This window comes from Paralichthys olivaceus, chromosome 18 (genome assembly GCF_024713975.1).
Source record: "Paralichthys olivaceus isolate ysfri-2021 chromosome 18, ASM2471397v2, whole genome shotgun sequence".
Classification (NCBI taxonomy): Eukaryota; Metazoa; Chordata; class Actinopteri; order Pleuronectiformes; family Paralichthyidae; genus Paralichthys; species Paralichthys olivaceus.
Window position 1 is genome coordinate 3,991,404 of NC_091110.1, and position 25,581 is coordinate 4,016,984.

Here is a 25,581-nt window from a genome sequence, read left to right on the forward strand (position 1 = left end):
CACTTGTGGTGTTGATCCATGCAGATAATAATGTTGCTTTATGTGCCAGACATTTCAAATTCAATTTTTCAATATTATGGGAGATAGAAAGATATGTGAGGGAAACAAAAAACATCAAAATCAGGTCATTTAAAATAAGTTGTTCAAAATGTCCAATGATATTTGGGTGTATAGAAAGAGACAAATGTTTCTGTATTTTTATTTATTGTATTCTTTACTGTGCATATCAGCAAAACTAAAGCATTTGAAAAGTAAAAAAAGTTTGAAAGGTTCATTTTTGCATTTTTTTCAAAACATGAACATGGGTCGATGGCGACCTTGACTCTGAAAATGGAGCAGGTCGACCATTAACCAGATAGATGGCAGTTTGATTGCCAGCGCCTCCAGTTCGCATGCCAAAGTGTCCTTGGTCAAAATACCAAACCCAAAATTGCCACGAACATCTGTGCAAATGTTTGATTCAAAAAAAGCACAGCATAAAGTATGTGTGAGTGTGGATTGTTGTGCAAAACACTTAAAGTGGTCGATAAGAGGAGAAAAGCTCAAAACAAAGACCCTCACATGTCGCTATTGTTAACAATGGAATGATAAACCCTTAAGATGGTGTAAAGGCATCTCATGCGCCTCATGCAGTTGATCCTGATGACCTTCAGATGTGAGACAGTGTGACGTCCCTAAAGCTGGTGCAACTCGTCACTGTGCACTTCAGAGTGGGTCGCTGAGTTATCTGTGCACACCATCTCAAAGCGGTTGTGACGAAACTCGACGGCAAAAGTGCCGATGAAGATGAGGAAGAACATGACCAGCGCCCACTGGCATCGGGCTGCTTGCATGTGGAGCTTCTCTGACATCAGGACCGGACCTGCACCCGTGAGTTAAGGGGAAAACATGCTTTGATAAAGATATCATAATAATAGCCACATTAATAATAAGTTGATTTACTGAACATTGTCTGATCCTGGATGAGCAGTTTTGAACTGTAAACTCACTGAACTGAACACTCACTTAAATCATTTCTTAAACTCTAATTTATAATAAATGAATTTCAGTTGCAGCCATTTTAACTATTCGAATTCATAAAATACAATATTTCAGCGATTATCATTTGAATGTGTCCATCACTCTCTCGAGCCAGTTTGAGTTAAAGGATACGGACGATCATGCAGACAGTGACGGCTCCAGTCAACAGGAAACGACTGATTCCCGCCTTCCTCCCCTCGTTCCTCAGGTTCACTCTCAGGGTGATGTAGGACTGCACCCAGCAGAAGAGCGTTCCCAGCCCAAACGTCATAAGTGTGCCCGCTTCGTGAATGTTCTGATTGGCGAATACCTAAAAGCAAAACAACAAAGATCAATTCCCGTGAACCGAAGCTGGAGATGAATCCATACTATGAACCAGTGTTACCTCCGCCAAGGAGGTAATGTTTTCATTGGTGTTTGTTGGTTTGTTGGTTTGCAGGATTATGCAAAAAGTACTGGATGGATTGCCACGAAACTTGGTGGGGCGGATTTTAACCATCATGTTAAGCTTGATGAAAGAAATCCGGCATATTCATGGTACTGATAAATATGTGTGTGTGCAATTTGGTACTGATTGATTGAATTTAAGGGGACTGTTGGGCCTTGGCAGAGGTATGTGGTATACTAAGTTACATTCTAGTTAAATACATGTGTATGTATCTGCTGATGTACTACCTGGACGTTTCCTACGAGTGTCATTCCAAAGCAGCCAATGGCAAAACAAACAAGACTACCAAAATTCAGCCATGGTTTGACCGTGGTGTGTTTCAGCTGAAGGTATCTCAGGACGGCAATAATCAACCCTGTAATAAAGAAGGAACCAGTGGAAAATGAATAAAGATAAAGAGCTGGATTTATTCTACTTGTATATCCTGTTTGAGTCATAGTCTGTATATAGAGATGGACATCATGACAGCTCTCAAAAGTCAAACCATCTTGATCGCCTTATTCTGGTTTTTAATGGTCATTACAGGTAGTTCTTATCGCACTGATGTTTGTGATGAGTTTAGTTTTAATTAATTATTTGACACTACAGATGATTGGTCAAGCACACGTAGGCACTGGACCTTGATACTGCAACTCCACATCAGGATCACTTCTGCCAAGATGGCAGCAACTGTATCCAGTATATTTTATCTTCATTTTTATACTAATACAGATGGACACGCTCTCTATCTTTATGTTCAGTCTATGGTTTGATCCTATCCATTCAATTATGTGCCATTCCATTTTATATCATTGAACGCCTGCTTTCCATTGTCAGGGAGAGATGTGTCTGTAACAACATGGAAGAGAGTGAAGAATAGAATAACTTATAATTTGAGTACATTTCAGAGCCTGTACTTTTATACTATTAACTTTAGTAAAGAGGTTGAATCAGTACTTGTACTTTTACTTGAGCATGTTTTAAGAGAAATATCTGTACTTGTACTAGAGTGAAGAGTACTTGTACTTTTGCAACCTCTGGTCATAAGCTTAGGCTGAAGGCCATAGATGGGGTTAGGAAGTGAGAATGTTTTGAGACAGTATTTAACTGTATTATAACTACAGTGTGTTAACTGCAATCACTGCTCTTACCCACAAATGCCGCCAGGTTCATGACCTCGCTGAAGATGCAGCTGGCTGGTGGAAAGTTGCCTGCAACACTGAGAAGAGGAAGCAGGAGCATTTTGTATTTGCTTAACTAAAATAAACACAGTGGCTGTGCTTTTACTGTGAAAAGGAAATGTGAGTATGTACCTAATGAATGGAGGATACCCGGATCCATTTATTCTGCTGAAAATAAATGTAACAAATAATATTATTCCAAAGGAATTGAAAAATGATCATTGGCAATAAATGATATTGATTCGATTCTTACATGTGTTGTGAGCTCAGGGGCACGACCTGCTCATCCCTGACAGCGACGAAGTATCTATTGAAATACATCAAAATACTTTGTTATAATTTTACTGTATCTATAATCTCAGAGTGTCCACAGAAAACATACAACCAATATTGTATTTGTATTCAGTTTGGGTCCCCTTGCTTGTGCCTGTTTGGCCCATTCAGTAACTCATCCATGGAAACAGACGTGGTGGTCACATGCAGTCCTGTAATGAACTGAACTCACACCACCCACAGTCCCACGGCTGTGCACACAGAGTAGGCAGGAGGCAGAAGAACCCACGGACTGCAGCTCCACATCGTTTCACCTGGGACACCACAGAAGAAGAAGTGTTAGTTTGTGTGGAAGATACTGATTGATGATTAGAAACAGTCAACATGTAGGCAGGCAGATACATTTCACATTTCTACCTGTTCTTAGTGAAGTGATGGTAACTCTACCTGTTCTTAGTAAAGTGACGGTAACTCTACCTGTTCTTAGTGAAGTGACGGTAACTCTACCTGTTCTTAGTGAAGTGACGGTAACTCTACCTGTTCTTAGTGAAGTGACGGTAACTCTACCTGTTCTTAGTGAAGTGACGGTAACTCTACCTGTTCTTAGTAAAGCGACGGTAACTCTACCTGTTCTTAGTGAAGTGACGGTAACTCTACCTGTTCTTAGTGAAGTGACGGTAACTCTACCTGTTCTTAGTGAAGTGACGGTAACTCTACCTGTTATCAGTGAAGTGACGGTAACTCTACCTGTTCTTAGTGAAGTGATGGTAACTCTACCTGTTCTTAGTGAAGTGACGGTAACTCTACCTGTTCTTAGTGAAGTGACGGTAACTCTACCTGTTCTTAGTGAAGTGATGGTAACTCTACCTGTTCTTAGTGAAGTGACGGTAACTCTACCTGTTCTTAGTGAAGTGACGGTAACTCTACCTGTTCTTCCGGTGGGTTAATCCGTCACAAACGTTACGTCAGGAACGTCCTGCGCGTGTCAGCTCTCCTCCCGTGCTTTTTATTTACAGTCCTGAAGAAGATCGAGATAAAACCTCCTTGTAGGATAAATGAAACTTACCTCACGTGAACATCTGAGGTGGTATCATTTCAGCATCACACACCAGATGTAAACACGGAGCTGTCAGGTAAACGGGTTTGACCCAGGTACGACTTCCGCTCTGCGTGTCTGTCCTTCAAAATTAAAGCGCGGAATTATAAATACATAAAAATAATAGATGGAAATGAGATGATGGAGATGAAGGAATAGAAATAAAGGGTTGGACATGAAGGCAAACAGCACCTTATATTAACCTCTGACAATAATCTCAAACCTGTGATAAAGGCCTGTCTGACTCTGCACCATTGAATCCGCTGAATCCACAATCCCATCCTTTGTGATATCATACCTAACATACAGAGCAGCAGGCTCAGTGGCAACTTTATACCAAGTAATTACAGTTTAGTTATAAAATTAGATCATATTTTCCCAAACTTTACCTTTTGTTTGGCATTTGTACGACATGTGTATTAGCGTGCCTCTGTTCCTCACACACCTCCATTCTATGTCCCGTAGATGACAGGGAGTCCACTGTCCTTTGAATGATCTAGTATCTCATTAATCGAGTTTGCACTTCCCTTAATGTCTAACAACAGCCTCCCACAATATTATTTCACATCTCCTCCTCTATCTCCCCCACAGATCCTCTTTCCAAGCTGTCGAGACCACTGATTTTCCATGGATGTGACAATTCATCTATTTTAAATGAAACAATGAAATGGTCGAGATGAATAAGATTATATAATAAATATTAACTGGTGCAGCTACCATCAATTAAATCATTAAATTAAGTATTTATATTATCATTTGTATCATATAAAGCAGTCTGAGAGCTTCAATATAACAGTTGCACAACAGTTCCTGGTCTCTCTCTCCTTTCCCCTCTTTGCCCCCCCCCCCAATTTTTCTCGGCTCATCCCAACCGTTCAAGGCCGATGGCCGCTCACACCTGACAGTGCCTTGATATTATGAATGTATGTTCTGAACTGATAGAAAACTGTGTGCAGAGAAACAATCCAAATCAAGTTTAACTGTACAATACAGCAGACACCAAGTCAAATCAAAACAACGCCACATCACAGGTAAATAAATACTATTTATTGAAAATATTGCATGTAGTCCATCTAAAACAACCGAGGTTGACCACTCAGACTGCAGCCCTCATCATCGTTGGAATGAAAATCAAGTCTGTTTCCAGTTTCCTTCTGAGGTCTGGTTAATTAGCAGATAATTACCTTGAATGCCATTACAGACGACTTCTAGCATTGTGATAAAGCATGCATACTTTCAAATTCCATAAAAGCACGGTCTCGTTTAAAAAAAAAAAAAAGTCCATTGCACTCAGCGGAGCCTCGTGATTACATAGAGGAAAAAACAAAAGAAGACAACAAAAATAAGACATCATTAAAATGCCCACAAACACTGGGTTTGCATTGCTCTGCATTGAAATATTTCACACACTGACAACGTCTTGGTCCAAAGTGTTGCATTAGTGACATCAGCGGTGAAAGTAAGCCATTAGAAGCAGGTTTAGAGTATTAGCAAATGTCATATTAAGCACATTAAGAAAATAAAACTGGCATTAATGTTGCTTTAAATGCTGTGGGAGGGACTACTGGTTAAAGCATGGCAGTCAATCAAATGTTCTTATTTTAAATTAATTCGTTTCTTGTCTCCTGCTGTTGAAATGAACATAGAAAACTTCTCCTCTGCTCTCATCCTTCTGTTGCCTCTTTTTCAGCTCTACTGCGAAATGCATGCAGGTATTGTTGTGTTCATATGTGAAACACAATTTTGTACTTTTAAGAGAAAATTATATTAACTGTGATGTATCCGGACACTGTTGTATTGCACTGCAATATTGAAATTTAATATAGATGAAACAAGCTAATATTTCTTACATGACTGTCTTCTGCTATTTATGTCCACACTACTAAAGAAGGGTTCTTGTTTCTTTTAGTTGACCAGATTTATTTGTACTGATCAACATGAGTAGATAGAAATGCCATTACAATTCCTGAATCTGTTGTCGTTTTCCTATTTTTATTTTCATTCCTTTGCATCCAACATAGTCAAACAATTTGCTTCCAAATCTATTTACCTTAATTTCCATATCCAAAATCTTAAAACTGTATTCCTCATAATTTGCTTGTCGGTTTGGAGATTAAATTATGCTTCAGTGGGATTGTTGCACATTTATTTTAAGATTATGCATTAATCCATATGAGTAAAAGTCTAAATTACAAACAAATGTTTAGAGTGACTTTCTGGCAGATTGAGGTGGAACTTTAATCAAACTCTCTCAAGCCCTTTAACTGTGGATATGTTTGCACCGGGCTCAGAATTTAGTTTCCCAACCGAGTGCGACTGATAGTATGGCTTGTGTTTGAACTGTGTCAGAAAACGTGAATGGCACAAAAAAAAGAATTTAACAGTATTTTTCATACATCTCACAATTCTTCATCATTTGCATTTGATTCAAATGGAGTTTCCTGTGAAACAAGCAACCAACAATTTATAACGCCCATCCTCAGCTCGACCCCTGACCGCTCACTCTCCACTGTCCGCCAGTCAAAGACTCGGAGGAGTGCCGAGGTGGTGGGGTTTTTATAATCTGGCCTGATCAGACCCCGAGTTTGTTGGCCTGTGTCAGCACCACCTTGAGTACGGGCATGAATGCTGACGTCTCGCTGAAGTTGCTGTTGCTGACGATGTGGGTGTGGATGTTGAGGCCCTCCATGTAGGATCGGGACTCTATAGTCCGGGCTATGTTATGTAGACCTCCTACGATGGCTGGAGAGAGCTGGAGAGAGGTAAAGCAGAAAGGGTCAGTGAAAAGTCAGCGCTTTTTAATTGTAAATAGTTCAATAATACTCATCGAAGTTGGAGAGATAGCAATGGAAGCCTAGACCACTGAGAGGCACTGCACAGATTTACTGTGAGAGATTATACTTTTGTCTCATGGACAACTGCTCCAGGAGAGAGATGAATCCCTCAGACATTTCAGTGATGCCTTATCAACACTAATTAAAGAGTGTGTGTATGTTTGTATGCGATTGTGTAAATTACATTACATTGATTTTAATGATTGAAATGTGTGTTATTTAATTAAGCTTGTAGCTAAATCTAGTACAGTGCTTCTTTTCTCTTTGTATGAGTTTTTTTCCCCGTACATGGTCCCCGACAAATAAACTGTCTCTGTGATGCTCAGCTCTGAAGAGCTCTCAACAATGATCCACATACTGACGATAATTCCTATAATTCATGTGGGCCACCACATCTCTCTTAGTTTGTCTCTTAACTCAAGTGATGCATGTAAAATAATTAGATTCCGGATTCACAAAGCATATAAGTCTAAAGATGAGAAAGTCAGACTCTCTGTATATAACTTAGTAACTACTTGCGATTTTGATTCTACCTCAATGTGAAATCTACAAGAGAAAACTAATTATTTCCTCTTGCATGAGGTTCATATATGGATTTAATTCAAATTTCTGTTTTTAAAATGTAACTGATTCATGTCAAAGTTTCTTGAATGTAAAGTGACCTTGGTTTCCAGGAAAGGAAAACCCACATTGATTCTGCATGTTTTTCTTATTGGTACTCACCGTCTGCTCTCTGAGTTTGTCATAAAGTGCTTCCAAACGTTTGTTGGCATCATCGAGCTTCCTCTTTGTTTGCTGTGAGAAGATAAAACAGAATAAAGTCAAACACTTAATGATCCACTTTGTTAGGGCAGAGATAAACTGTGTTGTTATCCTCGTCTGACAGACTCACAGGGTCGGTGGCTACAGCCAAGCACTTCTGGATGAGCCCCTCGAATGTGGTCTTCAGGACCATGTGCTCATCGGGGATCGGCTTCTTCATGATCTTTTCAGCAGGGATGGACCGCAGAGGCTGAAAAGGACGAAGAGAGTGTGAATGCTGCAAATCCACAGATAATGACATTTCAGCCGTTAATCAAAAATCTCTGAAGGAACTTTAAAAATGTATTTTATAAAAGATATAAACCAATATTGAATGAAAACAGAATGGATAGAAAAAATATATACATTTACATGTAAACAGTAAATATAAACAATGGTAACTCCGTTAACTCTATGGATTTATAAAATATTTGTTGACGTCTGAACCATTTCTCTTGGCGTCATGAAAACCTGGTGAGTTTGTAAAGGTCTCAACGTTACTATGTAAAGTACCTTGAGATGCTGTTTGTTGTGATTTGGCATTAAAACTGAAATGAATCATTGTGCTATGATAGAATACGAAACTCTATTCAAACTATGCAAGTAGAGACGTCATCAACTTGAGTCATTCATCTTCAGGTTTTAAAAATGTAGAACACAAAAACTTTGGCTGAAGCATTTACCATGGAAACCCCTGAAAGAGAAGATGAGTCGTGTTGCCACAATTGGGAACTTTGTCTTTAATTGAGCAGCAAAAAACTGATTTGAGTGGTTGGGTGTTATAAGCTGTGTTGAAGTTTTCACCTATGAACAGTGTGACTGTAATCCTGAGGTTTTCAAACGTAAAGAGAGGCACAGAGGAACAGGCTACTGCAGACCGTATTAATAAAATGAATGTCAATGATAACAACCAATCAAGTATTGGTTATTCCTATTATATAAAACATTTTCTAAGCTGTAACGTTTGCATTCTGTGTACCTGAATAACATCTCCAGTAGGTGCTCCCGGTGCTCCCTCCATACTTGTCTTGGGCATTGCAGGGTTCATGGTTGTCGGGGGGAGCTGCTGCTGCTGCTGCTGATGATGATGATGCTGCTGCTGCTGCTGGTTCATTCCTGAGTAAGGGATCTGGGCGCCCTGTGGGCCCTGGACCATGGCCTGAGGGGCCCCAGAGGACCCCATCTGCGCCTGAGGATCAGCACCCAGCGGAGCCAGGATGGGAGCAGTGATGGGTGCAGGGGGAGTGTAGTTCTCTGGAACCTGCTGACAGATATAAATTACTGTACATGGAACATATGGCATCCACTATCTGTCTCTTTGTACAGCTTGGACACATACAGAGAAGAATAACAGTTAAAGAAATACACTTCTATGACAGAATGCAGTTATATTTCATTTAGGAGACAAACCTTCTTCTTCTTTGTTGCTCTGCTCAGAGCAGGAGGGTCATTCCAGCCGTTCTGAGGCCCTAAAGAACAGAACCAAACAGAATCCTCATGATTCGCTCTCTCACTCTACCTGGTGCTAACATTAATCTGGTCATGAACATTGAAATTTAACATGACACCAAATCTACTCCACACTTGATTGAAAGTGTGGATAATATTTGATTATGATTAACATCAAACCATTGCTAGATCAATGATTAAAGCAAATTTTGTGATTCACATTAAGCAGTTAAATATTGATTTAAGAGAAGTTGGGACTTTTCACAAATGAATTAATGTTTATGTCTAGCAAGGTTCAGTGTGAAATATAATCATTGCACTGGTGACAACTTCTCTGTTGAGGGTCTACTGAGTCACACATCTCTAAGCTAACCTGAATCAGTCTTTAAGCATTTATTACTAGTCACAAGTTTCATACATATGCCAAATAGCTTCTTCTTATGTTCTGCATCCAGTTTACATAACATAAACCATGATGTTAAAATTCTAATTGTAGTCATTAAGTGTGGTCTATTTTTGCTTAGGTGCAGAACGCTGATGAGCTCTCATTGCAGTTCAGTGATCTCAGTGATGACCATCATCAATATTTATAATTATTTGATTATTTTAGACCTGAATCATCCGGCTGAGGATTGAAGGATTATTAATAGTGTTGATTTTAAATGCTGCAGATAATTTTGAAGCAGCAAAAGTTTTAAAGTTAAAATCTGATTAATTCATTCATTTCTGTTTGCACTCTCTTGTCCTCGTCATTATCTGCCTTCGTCACTGTCTGCAAACTGAATGCTGATGATTTCTAAAGAAACTGAGCAGTAAATTGATTAGAATTGCATTAAGGTGAACTCACAGTCGTCCATCCAACATGCTAAAATATAAGATCTGAAGTCCTACACTTAAAAATAATAATTATATAAAACAAGATGGTAATATTTTTAAATAATTGAATATTAAGTGGTAGTGATATTGCACAGGGATGTGCTCAGTTCTGTTGTTTATTTTAAATTAATAAAAAAAATCGAATTTATCATAACATAATCTGATCAATTTAATTGATTATAATGAAACCCTGTTGAAGTCTATAACTATTTGTACGGCACTGGCACTGACTGGAGGAGAGCGATGACAGTGAGTGCAATCAGAGTCATGCAGACCTGTTCTCTGAGAGGCGGGGGTCCGCTCGGGGTCAGGGTCAAGCTCAAGCTGTGTACCTGAGACTCCGCTTGGTGGAGGAAGAGGCATGTATGACACAGGAGATCCTGGCCCGCCATGCTGGAAAGACGCTCCGGAGGACGGAGGAGCAGAGAAAGAGGAGGAGGAGGAGGAGGAAGAGGCGGCAGGGGGAAAGAAAGGAGGCTGTGAGGGTGGAGAGGAGGACAGGCAGTGGCTGATGGGAGGTTGTCCGGGATAGAACGGTTGTGCTGGCTGAGAGGGGACAGGCTGAGTGTACTGAGAGAGAAAGCCTGGGGGGTGAGGAGGAGGGGAGTAGGGCTCTGCAGGAGGAGGTGGAAGAGAGGCTTGAGAGGAGTTGTACTGTAGAGGCTGATAGACAGGCACCCCACCAGCTCCAGGTGGATACTGGCTGACCTGGGGGTAAGCTGAGGGTCACACAGGAAACAACAGATGCTGTTATAATACTGTATCATGCAACAAGAAACATTCGATTAATACGAGTTACAGTGCATGCTACAAACTCTTTAGCTGGTAGGATACAAAAGACTCAACAGGCAAAGAGATAAACATACTAAAAAAGTGATTTAACCAAGACGCTGTCATGTTCTGTTAGTGACTCACACTGAAACCTACAGCACAGCGAGGATGAGATATTACAAACATTTTCCAAAAGGAAATGTTTGTCAGTGTTTTAAAGAGAGGAAAGTTTGTGTGCTGCTCATGTGCCACGCTCCTATAAATGTGCAGGTGGTTGTGAATTGTACACGATTGTAGATGGTTTAACTCCTCCTCCACTCAACTTGCCAACATAAGATTAGATGCAAAATAAATCCACGAGAGGTCGCTGCGTCGTTCCACTGAGAACAGGTTTGTGTTCTGTCCAAGCTCTCAAGAGGGGAACTCTATCACCGCATATACGCATATACGCAGATACGCACTGACATTTTCTCTCCGGAGGGGCTGCATGTGAAAACACAAATGGCTGAGTGAGACGCTCTGGACTTTATCAGGAGTTTCTCCAACCAGTCCCCTTGTAAAAACTCTGGGGAAAGCCCGAATGAGCCGTTCTAGAACACAGCAGGATATCCTGGATTCAATGCAAGCGAGTGGGTTTGTTGATGACGCAAAAATGAGAAATCAAACAAAAATAATACGAATGCTTTTCACTGTCTAAATGTGTCTGTGTCTCACTAGGTTAAAACTAATTGCTTGTCAATGACCCTGGTGCTATAGAGCGCATTCTTTGTCTTCAGTGGCCTGTAAAACACTTACGCTGGTACTGATGGGAGTACATGAAGGACGAGGCCGCAGGTGCAGCAAAAGCTGTGGAGGAGGCTGGCATCCCGTACATGGACTTTGGAGGCTCCGCCTTCAAAAAAACAAAGAAGAAAGAGATCTAAAAACCATTCTTCGCAATAAAGGAGAGAAAATTGGTCATTGAGCTCCGCAAGAGAGGTTGAAGGATCAGCTAGACAGTTTGCAAACAGGGTAGAACGTGTCTTAAATCTACCTCTTCTGCCTTTTGGTGAGTGAGACTCACTCACCTATAAAGAAGTTCAAACATTTCACGATAGTCATATTTTGTTTGGTAGTGGGGAATGGCATGCATGTCAGGAGTGGTAGGCAGATTCACAGTGTGAAGAGTCATGCAATAAACCACATTAATAATGGAGCAGCAGGAGAAACAAATGAGACTTAATGGAGTGCCTGCATCACAGGAGACAGAGGAAACAGCATCAACAGGAAGTGAGCTGGCAAAAGGGAAAGGCATTACCACAGACAGAGTGGCCACAGAGAAGTTTAGGATATCAGGCATTGGTCCTATTATTGAAAACAGTTTAGTAATTCGCAGTTGTTAAGGTCGTCTGTATTTAAGAGGATCAGCAAAGGTGTCGAGCTGGATGGTCGGTCAGTGTTTGTACCTGTGGCTCTGAGGCGCTGCCTACTTGAAGAGGAGGAGGGACATTGGGGAGGGCTGTGGGACTTTGATTACTCCAGGAGGTGACAGTGGAGGCAGCCCTCATCTGAAGCACACAAGAAAAACACGGCACATACTAATGATGGCCGCGGCGCAAGGGGGGGGGGGGGGGGGGACACCAAACAAAAAAACAAACGCTACAGTGCACGAGCACTGGACTAGAGAGCAGGAGAGAGAAGACATAAGAGGAGCCAGGGTTCAAACGACAGGGATACTAAAAACCAAATTTGCACTTTATCAATTAAGTCTTTTTCACTTTTCACACAATTATCATTAATATTTGTCAATCAGTGTGTAATTTAAACCCTGGCTAGAATGGAATTCCAGTCACTGAAATGACTGCAACACAATGGAAGACTGCAATGAGCACTTCACCAGACAGACAGGTGGTTACTGAGCGTGGAGACGTGAGCACACTGTTGCAGGTTAATGAACACTAAACGTAAATCTGTGTGAGTCCTGATGTCTGATGTTTGAGTCTGATCATACAAACTCCCGGGGGCTGGATGTATAAACCATACGTACACACAAACGCCATGTTTGCCATTTCCTACACATACGCTGGTATTCATAAAAGAGCAATGTGTGCACTTCACGCACACTACAGAGCAACAAACACATTTCTACTACAGATATCTGTAGGTGATATTACTGAGAGGGAGTGAAAGACAGAATCTTATCATGATGCTGATCCTGTTCATTTTTTCCTATATCTTCAGCTTTCTGCAAAATGTCGATGACACATTTATAAACTTACTTGAAATCCTGTGTGCATTCTTAGTACCTTGCAGATGCAACACAACCTGTAAAACTTGTTTTTAATCGACAAGTCTTCAAGTTTGTATGTGTATGGATGTGTAGCTACAGATGTGTTAAACATACAATATGTACATTAAAGAAATCTCCTCCTTTTGTTATAATCATTAGTGATGTCTTATTGTGGAAATGAGGCCTGTGTGTTTGCCCACTTCCACAAAAAACCTTTTGTTTGTGTGGATTTATAAATCACAGGTAAAACAAATTTTTTTTATACATCTGGTCCCTAGTTTCAAAATTAAGTTCATGAATAATAGAATTTCAAAAGGAAACAACTGTGAATAAATAAATAAAAATGTGGATCATTGTGTGAACACTTGTGTGGGACGATGGGAAACCGTTGGAACATACTGGCTGGAAATACTGCGGCTGGGAAGGTGCAGGCGCAGAGGCAGGTGTGAGCATCGGTACTGGAGCTGCACTAGTGGGCTGAGGCACCATGGTGGGCTGGACCGGGGTAAAGGGTTGGCGTGGCAGCGCTGAGTTGTGTTGAGCCTGAGGGGTAGGTCGCTGAGACTGAGCTCTCTGGGTTTGTACAGGAGCTGCAGGAGCCACCGCCTGCTGCCCCAGAGCCCGACTGAGGCGGTCACGGAGCTGCTGTACGGCAACCTGCATGGACCAAACACGAGACAAAAAAAACTGTCTCTCATGATTGTTTTCGGTAAAAATGTGAAATAGCAGCCAGCAGTCAAAACTGTTATGTTAAAACTAGTTATTTTCCCTTTGTGAGTATTGTCACCTAGTACATCATTCAGGTAATAATGGAACTGGTGACAGAAAGAAAAAGAATGATGTGTTCTGTCACATATGAAAAACATCAAGTGGCTTCAGTTGTAATTAGCTGTTTAACCCATAAATATGTTCATAAACAAATCATTATTTTATTTTTTTATTTCATTCATGAATAATAAAAATGTCAACCAAAGTCACAGGAAAATTTGACACCTTACTGTACGATCACATGACATCTGATTCACCATCATCACAGAATCACAGATTTAAGCTTGTGTTTACAGTATCAGTGTGACCTCCTCTCATAACAGGCCGCAGCACTGTTGTTTCATACCTGGTTGGTGTTGTCGGGCAGGTAGGTGATGGCGGTGGTCAGACTGCCCTGTGAGGCCAGCAGGTTGGCGTACTGGCTCATCTTCTCGGCCAATAGGATGCCAACAGCAGCGGGATCAGAGCGCTGGGTCTGTTCTACTGCACGACGCAGCACCACCACTTTCTCCACCAGGTCCTGGGTAATAGAAACAATACATTAGCGTAGCTGAAATAGAACATCCACTTTTTTGTGTCACTTTATTTGTTGCAACAGAAAAGGAACGAAAACACAAAATATGATGTATTATCAACGTATGCTAACAAACCTGGAGAGAGAGGGGACAGTGTCCTTCCTGAGCTTTGGTCCAACAAGACACGAGTTTCTCCACGTTGCCGGCACAGATGTAGCACAGACAGGCCTGGGCTTGGAGTTGAGCGACCTCTGCCTCTTCCAGTCTGTCCCCAAGAAGGTCTGACAAACAGAGAAGCTCAGTTAGAAGGTAAAACATACATGACTGAGAGACAACAAACAATCATCTGCATGAAAACTAACCACAGAGGGAAGAGAACTCCTCAGGCTGAGCGTAGGTCATGACGGCAGCTAGGGCCTCTTTCCAGTTCTGCAGGTCACACGTCTTCAGGATGTCATGCCAGTCTTTCATCACCACTGCACTGATCAGCTGCAGGACAAAAACACAGACACTGAAAATAAACTCTCAACTCATAAAAAATAAATTTCCCCTACTGGTCATTACAAACCTTGGTTATCTTGCTGTGTGCTTTTGTAAAATATTTCTTCTGGGTTTTCTCCAAGAGTTCGGCCCCTCCTGCGATGGCGAGAATGATGCTGTCCGCCATCCGGTTGTCATGGAGACATAGGTCAACAGCTCCCTCAAAGTCTCCGGTCAGCAGAGCCTGCGTGATCAAGCCGTCTACATCTGGAAGGGAAACAAAAAGGTTTTAATATTTAACAGTTACCAAGTAATACAGTCACAGATTTAGTTTAAAAAAGACACACTGGCCTCTTTGAAAGAATAATTGTGGCTATTATATTGTCCACACACTCTAAACACTGAAAATCTTGTTACCTTGACTGATGCTGAGACTGACTCCTTCTGCAGGAGTTGGAGCTGGGACCTCAGTGGCCTCCTGAACTGGAGCCAGAAATGGAGCGGGGACCTCAGCGGCCAACTCAACTGGAGCCAGAAATGGAGCGGGGACCTCAGCGGCCAACTCAACTGGAGCCAGAAATGGAGCTGGGACCTCAGTGGCCAACTCAACTGGAGCCTGAACCGGAGCTGGGGTCTCAGCTGAAATGTGCTCCTCCTCCTCCTTCTCCTCCTCTTCCACTGATGCTGTCGTCTCCTGAAACAACAGAAAAACTTTAATTGATGTTTCATATTTATTTATATGTATTCCTATCCTTTCCCCTTGTGCTACTGTATTGAACATTTTTCAAAGGCTATAGACTCTATGGTCATGCTAGATGCTCTGCCAGGCCTGTAACCTGATTTTTACAATTGTTGCATGTGTTAGCATTGATTGTAATTCATCATTAGGGGGAAATGTCTATATATATCAGATGGCATATATGAAAATGTAAAATGATGACATTATACCTCATCTAAGGGGATCTCCTCTTCATCCATCTCCTCCCCCACCTCCTCCTTCTCTTCCTCAGCATCTCCTTGTGTGAGAACCTTTTCAACATTTTCTTCTGGTTCATCAGTGAGAACATCTTCCTCTAAATCTTCTGCTGCTTCTGGTTTTACACCGTCTGCTTCAGGAGTGGCGTCCAGTTCAAATGTGGCAGCTGGCTGAGGGTTTGCTGCAGCGATCATGTCGAACACAGCCTCTGGAGTGTCTGCAGGCTGCATGAGGCTGAGGTCTGGTAAAGGCTGCAGGCTGACTGGAGCAGGCACCTCCACCTGAAGAGGAGAAGTTTGAGGCTGAGACAAACACAGATATTTCATTAGACGTGTGGGAAGAAGTGCAGGGAGGTGCAGATAAGTTACTTCTGAAATCCCTGGATACCAGCCCGGTTTTTACAAGGATATGTTTGCTACATGAGGCTAAAATGAACATGAAACTCAATTATGAAAAAGAATTTTCAAGTGACGGATTTGTGCAGCAAGGTTAGAACAGGTTGGCACTCAGACAGAGTGGGGTCAGCTGGCTGAGATCTGACTTGGTTTCATTTTGTGGGTAATTACAGCTCAGCGTCAGCTCTCTGGTCCACATTAAGATGATGAGATGGGGCTCTAGGTGGAGGCCATTTTTAGTTGATGAAATAAAATTAAGTTAAGCAACAGGCCCAGGAAACCTCTAACAGAAGAAAGATGGTTGCTAACTCTGGTGTCTGTGCACATTATTCCAGCTTCCTCTGAGCAGTTTCAAAAAGTGAAGTGTTTGTAGAACTGAGACAAGGATTTCAGCTTTATAGATACTTGCGACACTTCCTCATTTAAAAACTGTAAGAAAGATACTTAACAGCAATTCAGTTATAAATGTGCCTCCAATTACTGCTGATCGTACTCAGTCATTATTGTTGTACTGTCATGTGCTGATTTAGAAGCATCTCAATTAACTTGGAAGGGAAACTCTTCAGCTGCTAAATGCTCTGTGCCTGTCTGTGGATTGATGCTGAGCAGGTAGCGATGGCTGCAAGAAATTATGCTACGCCACTGATTCATATTTAGCCGATAGAGATTTGTGGGTCTCTTCTTTTAATCAAACCGTTGGCTATAAAGCAAAAAAAATCTCTTTCCTAAAATGTCAAACTCTTCCTTTGAAATACCATATTGAAGTAACTGAACTAAAACAAAAAACTCACCTCCGGAGGATCAGCAGGTTTTTCCTCTAGTGCTGCTGAAATCTGACAACAAATGGACAGATTTGTCAGGAGACTGAAACACTTGATTAAAGAATGATAATATATATTTTGAACAAATACATATGAATACCATCATATTGGTTGAACAATAGTCAAGAAAACTTCTCACCTTTAGGGCTAACTCCTCTTTGTTGTAACCCAGAAGTTCCAGGAACTTGCTGCGGATATCATTTTCAAAATTAGCCTGAAAAAAGAAACCAGAGTTTCTGTTGAAAACTACACTATACATTTCTTAATGGACTCTGATTTTCTTGGAGAGGATTCTCTCTGATTTTCATACCTTGAGGAAAGACCAAATTGTCTTTTCAAACTCATTTTCAGCTGCATCGATCTTTCCCTGGCAGAAGTCCACGAAGCTGCCTGAGCTCAGAGTGGCCTGCAGCTGATCGGAGCGCTTCAGAAAGGCTCTTTCTGTAACCACCTGGCTGACATGTACAACGTGGGAAGTGGGCTGCTGCAGCTGCTGAGGGTTTGGCTTCGGGTTCTCCAAAGACACCAGCTTTCCACCGAACTGTGAGTAACCAGATAAAACCACAAGTGATTCAAATAGCAAAATACAAACAAAATTCAAAATGCTGATGTAAGGCAGAAGAAACAGGACTCACAGCAAACGAGGCCCCAACAGGTCTGCGGATCCATTTGGGTGGCTTCTTCAGGGGGTTTATTACAGCTGGAGGGGCAGTGGTCTGGGGCAGCTGCAGTGGAGGCAAAGTTTGTCCTGTCCCAAAAGGATCCATGTTCCCGAATGAGGTGCTTATCTGTAACAACATCAAGTTATAGTTTTATTTCTGTTTCTTTTCTAAGGTGAAGAAAGGTCATAGGTCACAATCCTGACCAGATCAAACAGCCTGATATATAGAATTAGCTTAAAGTCCAGATTATTTGGTTGGTCATGAGGTCTGATGGCACCACATCTACTAGATATATGACTAACAAAACAAAGTTATGTTCAGTGATAATGTGTGTTATCTCCTCTGAGAACCTTATAATTTTTAAAATGTTAAAATGGCTCCACTGAAAAGGTTTTATTATACAAATCATCAAACACAAACTTCCTCTTCTTCATCTCAGTTTATAACATAACATTCACTCCTACCTGGTCAGCCTGTCTCTTGCTCTGCGCCTGGCTGCTGCCTCCCATGATGGAGTAGATGTCGATGTGTCCGCCGAAGCTGGCAGCCGACAGCACCGCAGGGTTCCTGGGGCACCACTGGATGTCAAAGCACCACTGGCTGCTTGTGGGCAACTCGTACAGCACCTGCGTATTCAAGCAGGAGGTTTATTAAAGAGGACATCGGCAGAACAATCTTAGTGAAGCTGCATCAGTTACATCAATAACATCCTTTATGTATTAAAGACATTTGCAGTAAACTTTTACCTCTGCTGTGTTTGGATTCCAGCACAGGATCCTGTTGTCCTTCCCACAGCTCAGGAGCAGCTCGGGATCAGCCAAGCTCCAAGCGATGGATAGGACACCCCTGCACAAAAAGAACCAGGACTGTTACAACTATAAAAAAAATCACGATTTAAAGAAAAAGGCTGCTGATATTTGATATATTTTCACTGTGTTAGTTTCTTAATACTTTGATATCTTCAGTCTTTCAGTGGCACAAGTTTATTTGGTTCAACTGGAGACATAAAGTATTTTGAAAAACAAGTCACAAATAAAACACTGGACACGAAGGCTTTTCCTTTTGTGCTCTACTGGGAAAACGGGGGAGCGGGAGGATGTATGTGGGATTAAGTAAAAAATAATCAACAGCATGTATAATGAAGGTCTGGTTTAATGTGGCTCACTCAACAGTTTTGGTCATTATATGGGATTCCTTGACAATAACAAAAATACAAAAAATCCCCAGGGTTATCCTCAAATACTGCAACGGAAAGAGTGTGTGAATCTGTTTACCGCGTGTGATTCTCTAATATCTTCAGAGGAGAGGTAGCAAAACGTAAGTCCCACATCTGGATGACTGGCATCCGATCGTCTTCAGAGGCCAAAATCAGCTGAGTTGCCACTTCTGGGTTCCAGGCCAGTCCAGAGCAGTGCATCTACAAACAAAGACATGCACGTAAACATTTTGAGTATTCAGTGTCTACGGATTGTGAGAAGACAAGGTTTCATCTGACTGGAAAAAGTTCAACGTACTCTGTTGCTGTGGTCGCTAACTTTAATAATGAGGTCGTTCTTGCGAAGGTCCCACACGGAGGCTCGGCCACTCGGGCTGGCAGAGGCCAGGATGTGTTGGACCTGTTTGTTCCATGACACGCAGCTGATGTCCTCCAAAGGCTGTAAGACAAAATCATGAGCTTTTGTACTCAAGATCTTTTTATTTCTGACATGAGAAGGGCTGAAAATGTAATTCGGAAAATGTCGCTGATTTACAAGATCTACCTGTGTTTTAGGTCCTGGTGTCATAGGAGAACCAAAGTTATTCATGTCCCAGATGTAGATCTCAGACTCATTCCCACCTGATGCAACAAGGTTTGTCTATAAGAAACAGAAAACAAAGTGAGTAACAGCAGTTTTAAACACAGTGAATGTGAAATTCAGCGACACGGGATGAAATGCATCATACTTGGAACGGGTTGACGTCGAGAGCTCTCACTGGCCCAGTGTGTCTGTCACTCTCAGCAATGATCACGTCGCTCTCTCCAGCGATGATCTTTGCAGGGTCATAGAGGATGACGTTGCCATTCTCGCCTCCTGCGATAAGGACCCCAGATGGGTGAGCGCCGGAGTCCATCCCATAGGGACCCCACACCAATTTGTGGTATCTGCACAGAGAGGAAAGAAAAGATGAACAGCAGAAATGTATCCACAGACAGAAATTTCATAGAGAAGAGGGGGCGGTAAACATCTGCTGCTTTTCTTTGTCAAATGCAGAAAACGTAACAGATTCACAGATCATAAAAACAGTGAACAGAGTGGGTGAAGTCAGTGGTGTTTAATACCTGTGAGTGGAGGAGAAGCTGCCACATGACTTCATGTCCAGTGACGGATCAGCCAAGTCCAGCTCGAAAAACTCCAAGGAGGCATTGGTGCTGAAGGAGGCATCCAGCTGTTGGGCTGATGTTCCTGCAGAGAGACAGAGCACATTTGATGTAGAGCTGCAGTGGTCACTCAAATAATCCACAGAAAATTGGTTGACTCCTATTACAATAATCAAGTAAGAGATTTTTAAAGCAAACACAAACTTTTGACACTAACAGTTAGTGAAATATTATATTATTGACATCACCACTCGCAGCCTATAATTGTACATTTAATCTTACAAGTCAGTTACAACTTTCCACAAGATTATATTAATTAAATACTTCCCTAACTTTACATCAGGACCACATGGGCAGTCAATCTTAGACTTGAATGATAACACAATTGAAGAAAGTGCTCTGATTATTTGGATTAAGAAATTAAGCAAAAATGCAATATATGAGGACTTTGCTTTTTAATAGGTGTTTATAACCTGAAGGCTTCACTCTGGTCTTTGGGGGAAAATTATTTGAATTATTTTCATGTCATCGATCTGAAATGTACACAAAATATAAATAACAACGTTCTATAGTTAAAATCAATGGGTCATGTGAGAAAATAATCAGCTGATTAATCAATAATGAAAGTACTTGTCAGTTGCAGTCCTTAACTTTATGGTATTATCTTTGACAGCTTTGTAGTTTTGTTGTCTTCCATCTCTTAAGATCAAATAACTTAAATACATTTAAATGGTGTAATGTTGGAAATCCTCAGTTTCTTTGTTGCTGTCATTTGCTATTGAAAAGGCAAACAAGTGATTCTGTATGAACCAGCTGAGTGAAAGCAGCTGCATGAAGGGCTAGAAGAATTACATAATGTCCCGTCAGAACACCCGACAGGAGCAGAAGCGGCAGCAGCAGGCCTGTGCCGGTGTTTACTGCATGCTCCTACCTGTAGCCAGGTAGACAGGGTGGTGCTGAGCAGGGCTCCAGGTCTGGATGGCTGTGCGGTTGATCTCTTTGAGTTTCATCCTGAAGGGGGAAAAAGTGCAGACTGTAAATGACTGTGCAATAATTCCCTGGGGGAATCAAAGTGAATCATGAATGTATTTTTGTGGCTTCTGGGGATATTCTCACAGATGACAGAGCAAACAGTTCTTTCCTGTGTTTTAGCTCCTAGAGTATGGATAAAAAAAGATCCTACACTATTTGTTTTTTTTTAATAAACACTTCTAATTTTTGTATTTTCTTATGATTTCTTATGGTCATTTAAATCTTTGAATTGACTCACTGTTGAAATGTGCTATTCACTGTGTATATGCTGTATATGAATGTTAGTCAATGGGTGAATGTGACTTATACTTGAGTTTGTTAAATCAAGACACTATCTTTACAGTCTTTACTAAAGTCTATAGACTCTTGTCTTGAAACCCCCTCTTTTTGTCACTATCCCTCCATAACAAGACTGTCACTGATTTAATTAATATTTTACACAACAAATGCTAAATATAGTCTGACATAACTTGCATTGGGATCACATTAGAAACAGATCCCTTTGTAACAAGTGCGAACAGCAGCAACAACTAACTCATTCAATGCACTGATCATATCGGTTTTACGTTCATATCTGCTTGAAAATGATGTGAATCTCCACTTTAAAGGTAAGATGAGGCAAATACATACAAGTTAAGTAATAAGGTGATATTAAAGTGATAGTATAACATGTATGGGACATGTCTAATAACAAAAACAATGGTATTGGTATTCTACTGTCATAAATACAATAGTTACTGAGGTACTTTAACAGACACTAATTATCACATGGACACTTCATTGTATTGTTGTATTAGAGGAATGATGTTCAAGACCTATAATTATTTATTGGCTGCTATGTCAGATAAAAAGAGCTCATTGAAGAAAAGGTCAGAGGTCTGCACATTAGCACTGACAACGTAACACTGCCTTTGTTTGCTAAAAACACAAATAAGAACATGTTCCAACATTGCTGCCTTATAAATGAAATCTTTAGTCTTTAAATGAACATAAACTGAACTGAGACCAGTGTTTAAGACCTGTAGGAACCCAGGATGTTATAAATGGATTAAATATCTCTACAGACATTGAGTCCTGAGTGCTGCGTTCAAATACAGTGAGCTAGCATGAAGCTAATATTCACATTGGCAACGGAAACGCACAGAAATGTGTTGTCACTTTTTGTACTGGGTACTGTGTGTACTAGTACAAGCTAGAGGCTGATACATACTATACTAGCCTGTTAGCTGCCTGTGCAAAACACCCCAGTGAGGGCAGATGCACACTCGCACAGATCTCTTGACTTCATTGAAACAGCTTACCTTCACTTTCTGTGCGCCTTCTCACACGAACAGACATAAAACACGCGTACAGACACACACACGGTTCCTCTGTGGAGTGTGCTCAGGGTTTCACGGCAGAGAAAACACAAGGAGAGGAGGCTACCGGGTCCCGGCTGCGGTCTGCAGACGGATTTCCACGTCCCCACTGGTGTCCATCAACGTGGCACTACCCGGTACAACCGCCTCCTGCGCACGCGAAGAAGAACAACAGCTTCCGGGGGACGTCCGAGCCCCACCTCCTCCGAGGTAGCGGCATGCTAACGATGCTAACTCCAGATTGTTTTCAGGATTATAACTTTATAACTCTTACCCTGGTACAAGATATCCCTCAACAGCCACACTGTGAAATCAAATATGTTTTCTCTTATTTAATGATGCTATTTTTTTTATCGGATTATATTTCCACACTTATAATTTGTTTTCCTATGTTGCACATTTGAATTGGCTTTAATGTGCTAAAGTTGACCTTTATAATAAATATATAAACTGCTCAAAGAATAATGCAAGTGAAAACATTTAAAGGTACTAAATATGGAATAATTCAGTTGTGTAGTTTCCTGTTAGTTACATACTTTCATGGTGAAGCATTGTAATTTTATACATTTCTAAATCACTTGAAGTGGAAGAAGTACTCAGATGCTGTACTTAAGTCAAAGTAGTAATACCACAGTGTAGAAATACTTAAATAACACTTTCTAGATGAGCATCAAGAGTTAAAGTATCTGTGCAGAATAGCCCATTTCAGACATGGTAAATAATTAATTAGATTAATGGAAAATACAGTTGAGTACTTAAACTTTGAGTATTTCCACTTTCTGCTACTTATACCGCTACCCACCAACATACTGTAGCTTATGTAGTGTTCAAGGTTCACTGAATTCATTTGCTATATATTATTTTGTCAATTCAGATAATGATCAGAGTAAAATCCAACCTTTTAAAATGTATTGTTTAATGGTAAAGATTAAGAATGTAGTAATCCCTGAGTGAGGAATTTGCACACCAGTATGTAAATTAAAACTAGCTGCATCTTTACCATCTGCGACAATAAAATTAAAAAATCAATACATGAGTGGTTGTCATCCAATAATATACATTATCCTAAAATGGGCCTCTCATTGCAAGCAATTGAAAATAAATTAGTCACAATGTTTGAAATGTGTAAATGGCGTTACATTGAAAACAAATTGAATATTGAGTTTGAGCACAGTACAGGCACTTTAGTTAAATTGAATAATGTGTCACGTTCAACCTGCCATTCAACTCTAGAGATTGAAAGGATTAGATGCAACAATAGGGGGAGTTTTGTTTTAAACCAAATATACCTGTAGAACCTGTAGTGAGCAGGTAAAGTAAGTTGAAGAATGTACAAAGTGTCTAAAAACAGCTTTTGAACACAACTTTCCCACCAACCAAAAACACACACACCAAGTTTATTCCAAAACTTATTTTATTGTAAAAACTTAAAGTGTATGAAAAAACAAACAAAGACAAACCATTTTAGTGCTTGTGGTAGATGCCCCCCAAACACAAGCTCTGCATTCACATCAGCAGCTCGACCCTGAAAGAACAAAGCCAAAGGAAAAGTTACATTCACATCTGTTCTACACTCACCAGCAGCAGTAAACTCCATGAACGCCAAACCCTCATTCAGAGATTCATTGATAATCTTCCCCAGACATGTGAATGGGTCAGATGGGTAGTGATTGAAATAATCATTGGGAAGGCAGTTCACTTTATTAAGGTCAATGACTGCAACACCTACATGCATGTGAGGTCCACAAGCCCAGTTCACTGGAACCCATTTTGTTCAGGTGACCTGTAAAGAGATATATTTAGATTTTCACGATGAAGAGTTGACCTTTTAACATCGAAACAAATACTGTGACCAAACAAAAAGTGACATTTGTGTGTGCAAAAGTTTGTGGAATTACAAAAACAGACTAGAGTACATTTCTACACCGAAATACTGCAAACAAATCTATTTCACGTTATAGAACATACGCCGAATTATAATATATATTGTTTTCAACTAAAGTATATGTAATCCTGTTGCGATCATTGCTTATATTCGTAAATTGTCGAGTATTTAACAATCACGAATATTATAAGCGGAGTTTGGCTTGTGACTATTCCTCGCCACGTGGCCCGACAGCGGTGGGTTTACCACATCAAGCGGATCGATTGTGATGTTTGAGACACATAAACGATAAAAACAACAGTAATCGATCATTAGAATTGAAGACACACTCACCCACAGATTATCGAGCCTCTCCACGTGTTAACAGTTTCGGCTAAAGTAGCTAAACGAAACCTTGCTTAACAAACTGGCTGAGACTAGAAGAGAGACCTAGCTAACTAGCTGTCCACACCACGTAGATTTATTTGATACAAAAACCTGGATACTTCAACGTTTGTGAGTAAAATCTAACAGTTTTCTTCTCCTCGACATTTTCCTGATCCTCAACTACACGCTCCCCTAACGAGTCTTCTTCTTCCTCTTCTTCTTTATTGAGTTGTAACGCTGCACATTACGGCCACCTAGTGTACAGGATGTGCACTACAATACATTACTGTGAAACTGCCCTTTGCCCCTGAATTGTGAACATAAGAGGAACTAACGTCACAACCCTTCTGTGCTACATACGATGAGGGAGGGAGGGGGGGGGCTGAAATATGAAGCCAATGCAGAAGTGCGAGTCAATTCCTGGATGAACCACTCAAGAGTCGACGTTGGTCAGAGTGCAGCAATATTTAAATCACGACAGAAATCTGATCAAACTACAACCACACGCATCTGATGAAGCAGATTAGCTGATGATCCAAGAGGAAAACTTCTAAATAATACACATTTAAGTATGGTGCAACAAAATATTACGTCCAGTGTCAATTCATCTGCTGGGTGCTTTCTCGATTTACCTTTTCATCTGTGCAAAGTGGAGGAACAATAGAGTATTAAGCCCTTTTATAATTGCCCTAGCGCTGAGATGATGCACTCAAATTGTTTGTTTTATTCAATGAGTCCAAATTCCAAACATATTCTGTTTAGACAGAGAAGCCTGAACCCTTTTTATCATTTAAAAAATTACAATTACAATGAATTATTTAACAAAATAGATGCTTTAGTGTCAGAAAAGTAAATATTGCTGCTTTTCCAACTTTGTTCATATTTTTATTTGTCTCGCTTTCTTTTAGTTGTGGATGTTTCAAGTTAGAGAGAAATGCTTAAGACATAAAGCCAAGCATACTTTAGT

General features: G+C 40.8%; 2 protein-coding genes and 1 long non-coding RNA gene across 21 annotated transcripts; all 3 read right to left on the reverse strand.

The window, feature by feature from the left end:
* Window positions 1-185: 185 nt before the first annotated feature.
* On the reverse strand, window positions 186-4,080 carry tmem150c (transmembrane protein 150C). Of its 5 annotated transcripts, none has more exons than XM_069513593.1 (8): window positions 3,968-4,080; window positions 3,134-3,215; window positions 2,882-2,935; window positions 2,761-2,793; window positions 2,599-2,666; window positions 1,696-1,823; window positions 1,153-1,330; window positions 186-862 (listed from the first exon to the last, which is right to left on the reverse strand). In XM_069513593.1, the coding sequence occupies exons 2-8, from the start codon at window positions 3,205-3,207 to the stop codon at window positions 675-677; spliced, it is 723 nt and encodes a 240-aa protein (XP_069369694.1). In that variant the 5' UTR covers window positions 3,208-3,215; window positions 3,968-4,080; the 3' UTR covers window positions 186-674. The 5 variants fall into 5 exon arrangements, with proteins under 5 accessions (XP_069369694.1, XP_019937588.2, XP_019937589.2 ...); XM_020082029.2 differs by having other exon boundaries at window positions 2,761-2,796; XM_020082030.2 differs by having other exon boundaries at window positions 2,761-2,796; window positions 3,829-4,053.
* Window positions 4,081-5,022: 942 nt separating this feature from the next.
* On the reverse strand, window positions 5,023-22,515 carry sec31a (SEC31 homolog A, COPII coat complex component). 15 transcript variants are annotated; one of them, XM_020082171.2, is made up of 28 exons: window positions 22,307-22,508; window positions 20,905-20,984; window positions 19,935-20,058; window positions 19,559-19,757; window positions 19,375-19,470; window positions 19,129-19,269; window positions 18,889-19,031; window positions 18,361-18,460; window positions 18,079-18,240; window positions 17,588-17,740; window positions 17,263-17,493; window positions 17,092-17,166; window positions 16,923-16,964; window positions 15,709-16,017; window positions 15,178-15,454; window positions 14,849-15,027; window positions 14,643-14,769; window positions 14,416-14,561; window positions 14,112-14,285; window positions 13,397-13,654; window positions 12,174-12,275; window positions 11,524-11,620; window positions 10,233-10,676; window positions 9,043-9,101; window positions 8,612-8,893; window positions 7,724-7,843; window positions 7,555-7,626; window positions 5,023-6,749 (listed from the first exon to the last, which is right to left on the reverse strand). In XM_020082171.2, exons 2-28 carry the CDS (start codon window positions 20,981-20,983, stop codon window positions 6,570-6,572), a joined length of 4,371 nt encoding a protein of 1,456 aa, XP_019937730.2. In that variant the 5' UTR covers window position 20,984; window positions 22,307-22,508; the 3' UTR covers window positions 5,023-6,569. The 15 variants fall into 15 exon arrangements, with proteins under 15 accessions (XP_019937730.2, XP_019937720.2, XP_019937722.2 ...); XM_020082161.2 differs by having other exon boundaries at window positions 8,612-8,896; XM_020082163.2 differs by having other exon boundaries at window positions 10,290-10,676; window positions 15,709-16,038.
* A 1,244-nt stretch (window positions 22,516-23,759) lies between these two features.
* LOC109626183 (uncharacterized) lies at window positions 23,760-24,884 on the reverse strand. Its single transcript, XR_002202509.2, has 3 exons — window positions 24,582-24,884; window positions 24,093-24,146; window positions 23,760-23,888 (listed from the first exon to the last, which is right to left on the reverse strand). It is a non-coding gene; the product is annotated as an uncharacterized lncRNA (long non-coding RNA).
* Window positions 24,885-25,581: the final 697 nt, after the last annotated feature.